This window comes from Charadrius vociferus, unplaced genomic scaffold, assembly GCF_000708025.1.
Source record: "Charadrius vociferus isolate BGI_N301 unplaced genomic scaffold, ASM70802v2 scaffold15, whole genome shotgun sequence".
Lineage (NCBI taxonomy): Eukaryota > Metazoa > Chordata > Aves > Charadriiformes > Charadriidae > Charadrius > Charadrius vociferus.
In genome coordinates, this window is record NW_009650064.1 from 7,724,724 (window position 1) to 7,737,170 (window position 12,447).

The window sequence follows — 12,447 nt, forward strand, 5'->3', positions numbered from 1 at the left end:
ACTAATGACAAAGTATTTGTGTAACCCAAATAAACAGTTTTTGTAGGTGTTGGAGTGGGAGGGAGATTGCCTTTTCAAAGGTGGGAGGATGATTTGTGAATATATCAATAGCTTTGCGATCTCCTTTTCTTTAAATGTGTTTGCTGTTACAACTTTCAAAACCAAATTAGTATAGCAATGTGTAATTGCAAGGTCTTTATTTTTAGAAACCATGTTCGTTTAATAAATGATTCCCTATAGCTTCTGTTGAACCAGGTAAAGTATGTAATATTTTATATTATATGAATGTATTTTAAACGAAGCATTTTTACAGAATTAGCTAATAGGTGTTTTCATGGTAGAATACAGGCTGCCCTTAGTTTGTTGCCCTCTGTATGTCAACTGTTTTAAATAAGCAACTTACGAAACAGCCTTTGTTGAAGAATTAATACAGTTTTAAAGTACTGCCTTATATTAACTAAGAAAATGTGGGTAATTGATTTAGAATGATAGCGTTTCTGTCTTCCCTTTTTATTTAAGTGACTGCTATTATCATGCAAATGAAGGGGTGTGGTGCTTCAAACTGGCTGTGATGTGCTTCTTTTTTTTTTTTTTTCATTTGTTGTTGTCAATAGAAAAGATTGATCTCTGGGTTGGTGAACATAATATCTGTCCCAGTCAGAAAAGGAAAGAGGAAATTAGCAGAGCGATTGGTGGAGAATGATATCTGTCAAAAGAAACACTTGGAGAGCACTGAGTTTAGTGATAGGTGACTGCCGGAAAAAAGGGAACTTTGAATTTTGTCAAGGTAAGGAACAGAAAAATATTTGATTTTGTAATGTGCATACCTTTAAGAAGTTATTTTTAATGAGTGTACCTTGCCTTGTAAACTGTAATTAAAAAAGAAATCTTTCCCTTTAGCCTCCAAAGAGTCTGGTTAAATCAATGAAGGTGGTGTCTTCATTTTAATTTCACTGAGAAAGAGTACAAAAACCCAATAAAATCTATCAGTGATGACTTTTCTAAAATCTTCCTTAGCTTAAAAATACATTTATGTGAAATTTTTAACTGTGTTTTTTGGTGCTTCTGATGTCATATGTGCTCTTTGTCTGGCATGTAAATATTTCTTGGCTGGGCTGTGAAAATACTAAAAGTTGAGTTTCCTGAACTGTGAATTGAAACAGTATTTGCAACCAGGTTAAGGGACAGTTGTAATCACATCGGCAAAATGGTTGTGTTTGTAATTTAGTGGAAGCCTCTGGTAAACTCATTGCATTGGGAATCTGTGATAAATTTGATTGAGACGATACTGAGAATGGATGATATTTCTGTTTCTTGTGTGCAAAGATTTTTACCATATTGGAAAAGTAAATCTGCTATAGCAGAACTAAACTTCTAGATAACCTATGCCTGTCATTCCTGTCTTTACTGTAACTACATTTTTTCTCCTAAAGTGGTGTGTGTAGATGCCAAGAAACTACTAAACTGATTTTAAGTGCTTTCTAACAGTCTGATACTTTCTTTCTCAGTGTTGGACCATTTCACCTATGGCATAACTTTGATGGAGTATGATACCAAAATAAAATGAACAGTGCCTGAGTGCTCTATACTATGCTCAGGTTAGTTTTAAAGGCAGCTAAGCCTTGATCATATCACTAGTCTCCCCACCTGAGACGCCGCGGCCCACGCTGCTCTGTCTGTGGGGTGTGGGAAGGAGATGGAGCACAGCTGAGAGAGCCAGCAGGAGGCTCTGCACCTCGCGTGGTGGCAAGGGGCCGGCATTGAGGTTGTGAGCACCAGTGTGAACATACTTAAAAAAATTAAATCCTATTAAAAATGAATTTACATTCTAATCCGAGTTCCTAGCTCACTTTAAAACATGTAAATGGTTCTCTGGGACCTTCCTGTACACAGGCAGCATTGGAAGGGAATGAATAATCTTAGCAGGGTTTCTTCTTGCATTTTTATTTTGCTAATTTAGCAGTGGATAGCTTCTGACTTAATTCTCCTTTCTTCTATCTACAGTCTATTTTTCAAAGTGCAAGTGTACCCCATACAGGTGGTTTTTGGTTGGTTTCTTTTGCCAGATGGGTCTTCATAAAGGATTTTAAAAATAAATAAATGTAAAAGTAAAGATTTCATGCCTGAAGCATGCAGTGCTGGCATACTAATGGGAAGCTTATTGTCGTTTATTGCTGTCAGAGCACGTGCAAGATAATGGAAATTTCCCACAACTTAGAGGAGAAAGGCATGTTTTCTAATACTGTTCATTTTTATAGAAAGAGGGAATTAATATGACTAAAATTCACTTCATCTATATAAAGTCCAAATGATCTGGTTGTACTGCTGAAATACTCATAAATGGGAAGGAACAGCACATTATCTGTCTTGTTAACCGTCGGGCAGGTCAGGCTGCATGTATCACCTGGGTGCAGGCACATCTCCACTATTGTGAAGTCGCTGTGTATTAAATTATTCCCTTTCCTGTGCAGTTCTATCAGTGTAGCCTTATGCCAAAACAAACACATCCTCTCTATAAGACAACTTACAGAGTTAATGATGTTGTATAGTTTTCGCTTGGGTGATGAAGATAATCCAAAACTGCTTTGTAGCTCTTTATAACAGAGAGTGATCAGTTGGTGGTTAGAATTTTTAAGAACTTTGGGCATTCCTATTTTGACATTTACTTGAAATGAGGTGATTGGGTAAAGTCCCTACATCTGGATGTATGTGTTTGTAACACATTTAAAAATTTTAATCTTAAATGGCCCAGAAGCTCCACGTTGAAATTTGGGTTAGAGATGAGGCCAACGCTTTATTAGCTTAACTCCATATGGATGGACTGCTGTGCCCAAGGAGATTTGACTTACTATTTGAAACCAAAATGGAATAAAAGGCAAAATAAAAAGTGTTTGAGTCTATCACATCCTTGAAGCAGTGGCTTCTTGTAGCATTAGACTACCTGCCTATGCTTTTGTGATCCCTTTTGTGCATCCTCATCCATCTTTTGCTATTGCAGAGTCGCCTTTTCTTGGTTTCCTTTTGTATCATCAGAACAATTGTTTGCTTACCTGTGTATCTTAAAGAGTACAACTGAAATAATAAATTTCTTTTCTAACATCTAACAGATGCAAAAGGGGACGAGTGTATTATAGACAGCGAATTGTCATTACACAGCTCACAATCAGATTTTCATCTGTTCATGTGGCGCACACCTGTGGCTTGCTGGCGTTGCTCTTGATTGGAGTGTGAGAGATCTTAATGAAAAACAAAGCCGGGATGACAAGAAGAGACTCCGTGGCACACACGGGTTACTTCACACGTCGTAAGAAAGTGAAATTCGAAATAGGCTGGTTTGGAGAGAATGCCTCATGAGGAGGGAGCGTGCCTGGGTGACTTTCCAAAGGGAACCATGGCCCTGCTCACTGCTACCTTGCAAATAAGGCATTTTTGTCTGTAGGGCAGGTTGATTTGGACTAGTTGAGAGTGGTGGCCAATTTCTCCAGTTTACTTTCTGAGCCAGTAAGAGTATGCTGGGCAGGAATCCAGCTTTTGAAGTACAAAGAAAATAACCCATAATCTATATAAAACGCTGGCGGATGGGGAAGGGAGGAAATTTACAGAGAATAACTGAGTTTGAGAACAACCGTGTTAAAAGTAGAATATAAGGGGTGTGTGTCTGGCATTAGTATTTATTTTAATTTGAAAATATTATCTTTGAAACCTTTGAGGTGAGCAGAGGACGGGCTCTGACAATACGATATATTTATTAGTAAACTGAAACCAAGGACTGAAGCTTAAGTTCCTTTTTCAAAGTGATTTTCTTCCCTGAGTTTGCAGAGGTTTTTTTTTTTTCGGCCCCCCACCCGCCCCCCTTGGTAGTGTACTGTGGCTCTGATAACATTAATGGGCTTTGCCCCACATGGAGCAGCGAGTGTATTGTACCACTGCTCACTGATCCTAGGTCAGTGTGATGCGTGAAATCAATTTATTTGAATCTCTTTGCCTGTATAGGAATTTGGCGGCATGCCAGTTGTTTTCATTTAATGTTCTTTGTGTTGAACACAGACAAGCAGGCATGCTTTTGTACTCCTCTTTCTTCTGGGCTCTTCTCTTTTCAGCCGATATTCTATTCTGTGGATTTTTCAGAGAGAAGTAGGAATGTGTTACCTTTTTTAAAAATCATTTTTGTTTAAATAGCCTTTAAAAAGCGTAAAAACTAGGTCAGTCATAGAGCAGCCTGTGTAGGGTTTTCACCGAATATGGGTGGTAACACCTGCCTCTTCCCATTTCTTAAATTTGGGGAAAAAGAGAGAGAAAACACTGGTCTACTTTTCTAATGCCCAATTCTATGATTTATGGCATCATGTAAGACAAAGACTCTTCAATAACACTTAAATAAGAATATTTTTATTTCTAAATAAGTGAATGTCTGGCAGTTGGTTGGAAATACTTTTCAGGATCTTTTTAATTTTGAGTGATGACCTTAACATAAGCATTCATTTGGGAATTCCTTGCCTCATCTTTCTGTCTGTTCCTCCCCTCCCCCAGATATTTAATATTTTGAATGGCTGGCTGAAGTACAGCTACCCAAAAGTACCCATTTCTTTCCTTTTCCCCTTTTTATGAGAAAGCAGCAAGGTGTGTGGAACAGAGCAAGTAATTTAGCCCTTCTTAAATAGGAAAAAAGGCGGGGGGGGGGGGAATAGACAGCAGCAGTGATTTCCAGGAGGATTTGTTTTAAGAGCTTGGTGTCAGGAGCGGGAGAGGCGGCGAGCGGGAGCAGAGGACTCTGTTGATGCTCCGGGCGGTTGGTGCGGAAGTTGATCTGCAGAACCGCGGAGCCGCGGCGCAGGGGTCAGACTCGTACACATCATCCCAGTTTCCTTGTTTAATTACCTGAAGAGCAAAACATCCAGGCTGGGAGTGTGTGAAACCCCAGTATCTCGAACAGCAGTTTGCTGCTCTGACATCCTGCGAGGCCAGCCCCGTCTGTCCGCAAACGTCAGGGCTGGTTCCTGACAGCGGGCTATCTCTGCCGGGCCTGGGTTCCTTCCATTCAGGAGGCATTGTGTGGAAGAGGGTTTGGTCAGGAATTTGAGGTTCCTGCCGGTTCTTCCAGCCCGGACAACCCTGTGACAGATAGGCCTGATTTTTTTTTTTTTTTTTTTTTTAAGAATAATAAAAAAAAAATTGGCTCTTTTTCGTCTTTCCCTTGTAATTCTGGCATTGGTATAATACCGACTGAAACAAAACATGTTAACCCTTTCGCTTCTGAATTCACATATTTTTCCTTTTACTTTGTCCTTTCTCCCCTTGCTCAACCTCTTTTATTTTCAAAGGTGAAATGTTCTGTTCTGAGAAGCAAATTCTTTCAGGTGGAGTCTGTGCTATGCAGCAAATAAACTTATGAAAATGTTAATTTAAACATAATCATCATTCTTGGCATTTTAAGTTTTTCATTTTCAGCATGCTTGGCATGCTGTGGAATAAAACCAAGCCAGTGTTTGTTCTGGCATTGCCTGTTAAAACAGTGGTGGCAGCTATCAACGCTTCCATTCTCATTATTCATGTGATTTTCTTAGGTGTCCAGCTTGGTGTTCAATTTTAAAATGCTGGGGTATGGTCAATTATAGTTTTTGCTCCTCGTGGCTGCTGGTTGTTGAGGTCGCTCCACAGGCTGAAGGTGTGGGTGCAGAAGGCAGGGCTCTGTGCACCGGTCAGGTTTCGGCTTGTAGATGTTGGGATGTAAAGCTCAAGGTCATAGCTGAAAGATACTGAAATGTTCATTTAGGTGAAGGTCTTGACTTTTTTTTTTTTTTAATTTTTATTTGTGAAGAATTAAAGTATGACTTATTTGAATGATAAGTGAAGACTATGACTCTTATTTGGATAATTTTAATACTTTAGCTTATAGCACAGTGCTGTTAATAGTTGTACTGGCAGAACTTAAGATCACAAGGTACAAGTAGTAGAGGGAGGGGACAATTAATATGGATTTGCAGCAAACATGAGTGTAGCATGTGACTATTGCCTTTTATTGTTGTGGGCAAAAGCCGGTCCAAGAAAGATATTTGTGGTTGTAGGAGTGGAGAGGGGAGAGCTGAAAGTTAACTATGGTTTTGTTTTCTTTTATGCTGAAGGCTTTTGGTCCGGTCTGTAAAGTTATGCCTGTAGTATTGGAGGATGTTTTCACATGCCTAATGATTTTGGGTACCTTGTAGGTGAGATTGAAAACGTTTGAGCAGTAACTTATGTTTTCCCTGCTAATATTTCATTAGGATTTTGTAATACAGATTTAAGGGCATGTTTTTCTTCTTGCATGCAGACATTACCAGGTAAGGGTTTTAGGGAGGCGCTCATTAAGAGAAGGTAGCCTTCAGTGGACATGCGTAGCTGGGAGTCAACCGATAGTGCAGTGGGACCAAAAGAGTCGTTATGATCTATTGTGCCATTAATCCTCCATCTAAGAAGGATTTGCAGGGGATGGTGCAACAAAAGAGCTGTTACAGTGTATCAGATCAATAATTGTGATCTAATATACTCTTACATATATATATATATAATCCTTCACCTTTAGAATTGGGTCCCCTTCTTCATTATGAACTCCTTAGACTACTCTGGTGTAAAGGAACCTTTAGGAAAAATTCAATTACTTAGACATGTAGTTTTAAATTGTTTTATCCTGTCATACTGTAAAGAAGCCATAGCTGAAATAAGCATTGCTTGTAGCTACAGGATGAAAACCAAGACAGTTTATGCATTGTGGTCAGTGTCATGTTCCTATAGGTTTTGTACATATGTAGGGAAGTTAGTTAAACTTTTACAAGTCGTGTAAGTTGTGTCCCTCCTTCTAGTGTTTTACAGGCCTGTATGGTTTTATGCAGAGTTCGTAATCTAATGAACTGTCCGTGACCTCTAGCCAACCACTACCCACTTTAACCGGCAGCATAGTAAAAGAAAGTTCTGCACAGACGTGTGGTGATGACAATAACCACACTCTCTTTCCTCCCACCCATCGGGCGTCTAGCTCCTCTTTGAAAATGGCAGAAAATGATAGTCTCTAATCTGTGGTTGTCACCTCAAAAATCCCTCAGAGATAATGGTTTTAAATCAGCATTATGTTTGAAACTGAAAAAATATTTAACTTGGGCATCTCCACAAGTCTCTGCTGTGACAATCTTGCTTAAGGAAAGTTCTCATGGATAACGGTTCCCAAGCCAGTTCGGGCTTTATTAAAACTGGCACCTTGCATTGTGCCCAAACATTTACTGCTGCTCTTTGCAGATGTTCTCCTAGTGTGAAGTGGTGTAATTTGCTCTTGGTATGAAATTCCACTTCATAATCACCTCTGCATTCTTCTCCTGCTTCTCTTCTGAATGGCTACAACGAAGCACCATGTGGAGTACAACACAATTAGATAAAATGAAATGATATTTAAAGGCCTCCTCAAGGGTCCTCCCTGTTCCTAAAGAAGCAAAGATTTTGTATGTTAATTTTCCTTAGCTGTGATGGGATTCGTCTGGGTCAGACTAAAAGCACAAAACTTATATCAACGCATTGTGCTTCCAGGGAGCGTGGTGAGCTCCTCCGATTGCTCAACATGAAACGAGTCCCATTCTGGCTCGGTTTTGGAGTGGCAACCTAACTGGCGCAGTGTTCCTCCCTCAGCGTTTGAGTGGTGTTTGCTGGTTGTTGATCATACATTGATGTGTTAATTGCAGGTAGCATTTAATGGTAGCACGCACAGCTTCAAATTCTGGAACTACTTCTAGTTTTCAGGGTTAGCAGAGACAGGAAAGGATGAATGTCCGAGGCAGCAGGAGCAGACACCAGTCTTGTAGTGGATTGGGGAAGGGAGGTGTGAGGCAAGGTGAGGAGATGGCCCCAGAATCAGGGCCACAGGGGTAGGAATGATAGCAGAGAGCAGACAGAGGGCACTGAGCGGAAAAGTAGGAGAAAAACGTGCTGGAAGGTGTAACTAAGGAAACAATGGAAAGAAAAAGATTTCTTTGACTACAGTCAGTACCTTCCCTTTGTCACTCACAAATGATAATGCTTTTTCATCATCAAGGGTTGAATGAGTCTGTGTACTGATTCTGCTGTGTTTCTGGACGCTGAACTGCATTAGAGCAGTTCACTTGGTAATACTGCTTTGCCATTTTAGCAATTACAGGGTCTGCCAGTGGGTTGTCCTATTATAACTGTGAGAAGACTCATCCATAATCACTTTTCTAAGACTTAGTTCTCGTCATGTAAAAAAGTGCCCCCCTGCCTTTATGCCATTAGACCTTCTCATTCATCAGGGGAAGTTAAAATATTTGATGAGGAAGTGGCTTTCTCACCTGGGTCTGAAAAGCAAATAATTTAAATGGGGAAATAATGCTTAGCTGTCTTAGATGTGCTCAAATATTTATTTACAGTCCTTGTTCATTGCACTCTTGAAATTACTCGGTAGTTGACAGATGTAATAGTAAAATAAAGGCATTAGCAGTAAACACCAACATTCAGTACAGTGGCACTGCTGTGATGTTACAGGCAGTGCCATGTATATAAACGCATGACAAGGCGTGCAGGAGGGTCTGGGTTCCAGCCCATCGTAGTGGACGCCAGCGTAAAGATTTTGCTGCCTGATGGAAGACTGAGCTTTGTTTTCTGAATCCTTGTCAGTTTGTTTTACAAGCACAACGTTTTCCTTATATTGTTGAATATATACAAATATATATGTGTTGAATACTACTGTTCTTTAATTTCCCTTGTATATCTGATGACTATTATGGTTTGCAAGTTCGAGTTGAAACTCATTAGCAGCAATAGCTTTGTATCGAGGCCCCTTTGAACAAAGCTTTTGTACCATTATAAATGTAGGAAATAAGTACAAATTGATCAATATATGACAAAAGGGTGAAGAAGGGAGGTCAAGAGGTAAAAGTATTTCCATATAAAGCATTTTTTCCCCTGTTAAAAATGGCAGTATGAGCGTAAATAGATGTTTTGTATTGCTGTGTATTTGCTCCACCTGGTGGATTTTCCTGAAAGTGTTTTTAATCCTTGCTAATAAGGGAAAGCTGTCTTTAATTAAATATAGAACACAGTACCAAGAGTAAAGGCAACTTTTTTTTGGAGAAGCAATAGCATTGCAAAAGGCAGATTTGGGGAAAGAAAACATTAAAAATACATATTTATCTCGGACACACTTGGTCAGTACAGTAATCCCTATGAAAGCCTGGCATTCCAGATCAATTAATAATAACAGTTTACTCTGGGACTCATCTAGAGATTAGTAATTAATAAGTCCAAATCTATGGCTTGTGGGGTTATATGTGATCAGTGAAAAGGAGTTCCTGTGCTGAAGTGTTACCACTGCACATCGGCATAAAATCTGTCTGTCATTAAGCTAGCTTTGCAAACATTGTTTTCTTTGGAATTCGTAAGGACTCGGTTATGCTTTGATCATCTCATTGTTCTCCTTAGGTTATTTTTTTCCTTTAGAGTGTAATGGTTCCCTAACAGAAGGTGAAGTTTAGAAAATAGTGTCTCCATATGCAAGGGATTTGGAGACCTTTTTATTGTCTTTAAAAATGTCATTCATAGTCCTCATTAGCATTTATTGTTGCAAGCGTACAAGCAGAAAATGTGAAATTGGTATGTCATGAATAGCTCCACAGAGCTCTAGAGCCCTGAAATTTTGCCTGCAGTGTGGTGTGGGGCAGGCATTGAGAGAAAGCTGGCCAGATGGCTGCCAGCACAGAGCAGAGCTGCAGGTTTTTGTCTCTGGTGCTGAGAGGAGGGAAAGTTCACTGGAGCATACGCTATCACCCCTTGCGTTTTAACAAAACTAACTCGCCATCAGTCAAAACGGGGAGGTGGTGACATTGAAACAAAAGTTTTCAATATAATGTAACAGTCCTTGTCAAATGAATAAAATATGTTTAGTTAGTGTCACAAATATTGACATGTTACAAAGAAAAATGCAAGGTTCGAATTTATGGCTGCTGGTAGATACGCTTTCACACAAATATGCTCTCACATTATCTTTATTATGAAAATCCTATGCATTGAAAAGACATCGATTAGAGGTCAAAACTAGGGTTAATATACTACAGCAGGAGGAGTTTCCCTACCCGTGTTAAACGAACAAACACTCTGAGCTTCAAGTCAAAAAGCAACGGATAGCTTGAACCCACCCCCACACCCCCCCCTTTTTTTTTTCTCTCTTTTTGGATCTTAAAATATGACCCTAGATCAGCAGGACCAGATATTCTTGTCCAGGCTTCTCTGGGTCACACTGAATGAGTTCTTTCTCCTGTCAGTGAAATGGCATCTTTGGTATTTTCTTGTGTCCTTTCAGAAATAATATCAAATCAATATCAAATTTTCTAAAGTGCTTCAGTGATGTCCATGCTCAGATGGTGTGGTAATTTCCTTTGAATCCGAATGATGATAGAAATTAACAGTCAATTCTAATTTACTTTACCCACACTACAGAAAATACTGTATTTAATAAGAAATGCAAGGCAAAACTTGGTTTAGCCCACATCAAGTGAAAGAAATAGACACCAAAGCAGGTACATATATGTGAGTTAGTCCCCCTGAGTGTTGTTACTAAAACGCACATTTTACTCTATAAGAGCATGCGTTCTTTAAAATCTGAAGCCTATGTCAGCCCTTCCATTCTGAGTCAATTAGTTTTTGGTGGAAGTTCTTCTCCTACGATAGGTCTTTATGTATATTTTCATTGTTTTAAAACCTGAAATGTTACTGGGATTTCTAGCAATGTTCAACAAGAGTGATTTTTTTTGTGTTCTTTTTTGATCAAAAAGCAATAGCCAGTCTAGGTTGCCACGTCTGACCCACTGCCAAGGTTGCCTTTTTCTTAACAGATGATTTGAAATCCTCTTTAGAGGCCTTATTTCTGATTATCCTACTGTAATAGTATGACTTTTACATTTTCTTAACTGAAAAAAGAGATGTATGCTTTCTCACCTCCAATGAATTTAATCGAGTAACAGTTTCTCTTAGACAACCAAGAATATTTTCTTTCCAGCTTGGTGACTCTAGCTTTCAACTATTGAGTATATGTGTAGGTAATCTCCATTAGTCTGCATTTCACAGAGCTATGTATGTTTTAAGGGTCCCATTTGTCTTTTTTCAGAAGTCCAGAAAGCCTTGCCAATAAGGAAATGCTTAGGGAAATGTTTAGTGTTATCTGGCAAATGTTTTGTGTTGCATGCATTAAGAGCTACTGCTAACAGATAAGCACATATCTTATTGGAATATTTTAATTCCGTTTCCAAGCAAAGAATTAGAAGTTTATAGAAGTGCCTTTCTTGAATAGCGTGAGCCCTTTTGTGGTAGTGCAGGAAAAGCAATGGAGGCTAGGTAAAATGTCATGGAAAAAGTCGCACTGAGGGTACCCACTACCATCCTAGGTGGACAACTGTTGCACCAGGTGAAAGGAATTACGGGGCAACAAGAAATTAGTGAGCTTCTCCTGAAGGTGTTGCATTTACTACTGTACTTTGGTTGGACAATCAACTGAATAAAGTTCAGAAAGCATCCAGAAGTGGTCACCCCCCGTCACCCCCCATCAGCTCTACAGCTCACACATTAGGTGGGTTTGCCCTGTCAGTGGGATGCCTTAAGAAAACACTAATAGCTTCCAGCTGGGTGGAAAATCAAAACGTTTGGGGGCTGACAAAACTAGCAGATTTGAATTTGAAAGCCCAGCTAATGCCTCCATTTTTATTTACCATTCGCCCATAAAAGATTATTTTCCAATATGTCAGCCTCATTTGGTGGCCAGTGGTCTGAAAGTGAAAGTGGAACAAGCAAGCGGGGAAATCTGGACATTAGTGAGTCCGCCCTTTCAAGCTGGTGTGCCACTTTGTGGAATGGCCTTCCCTGAGATTGGGGGGGTCCTAATGACCATTCATCAATGCTCGTTGACTGATCATTGAGTGCCTTCTCATTCAGTTTATCAAGTCTTGCACATAAAAAGTCAGAATAAGCATTATTCAGCTTTGTTAAAGCCAACTAGGAGTAAAATGCTCCATTTGAACCCATTTTGCCCTTGGTTTTTCACTTTGTTAATGCAGTCCTGCTTAAATGAGTGCTTTTATTGGGTCGGTTAGAATATCTGAAACTATTAATTCTCTTGTATTGAATAGCTGGTGGCAGGCCAGAGCAGATGGGGTAGAAAACTATTTGGTTGGGTGTATTGCTTTCAATTAGGATCAATGAGGTTTCAGCTCCTTTGAATTAACTCACTTAATACCCACTGTGTGAAGTCACAATGTATCACAACAGTCTGCTATAAGTAGAGCGGGAAGTTGAGAAGTCCTACAGAAAAGCTTTGAGTTAAATTCTTCCTTCACTGTTAATAGAGAGCTTTCATTAACTACAGATGCGTTTCAGTGGACTTCCAGTCCCTGTTATTAAGCAAGGTTTGCGCAAAAGGCAATCTCT

The 12,447-nt window shown here is 39.5% G+C and overlaps 1 protein-coding gene across 1 annotated transcript in view; it reads left to right on the forward strand.

The window, feature by feature from the left end:
- The first annotated feature begins 699 nt into the window (after window positions 1–699).
- RUNX1T1 (runt-related transcription factor 1; translocated to, 1 (cyclin D-related)) overlaps window positions 700–12,447 on the forward strand; it is a 92,844-nt gene continuing 81,096 nt past the window's right edge. Inside the window, exon 1 of the mRNA XM_009891854.1 lies at window positions 700–787. Coding sequence (XP_009890156.1) covers window positions 700–787 — 88 coding nt within the window. The remainder of the gene's footprint in view (window positions 788–12,447) is intronic.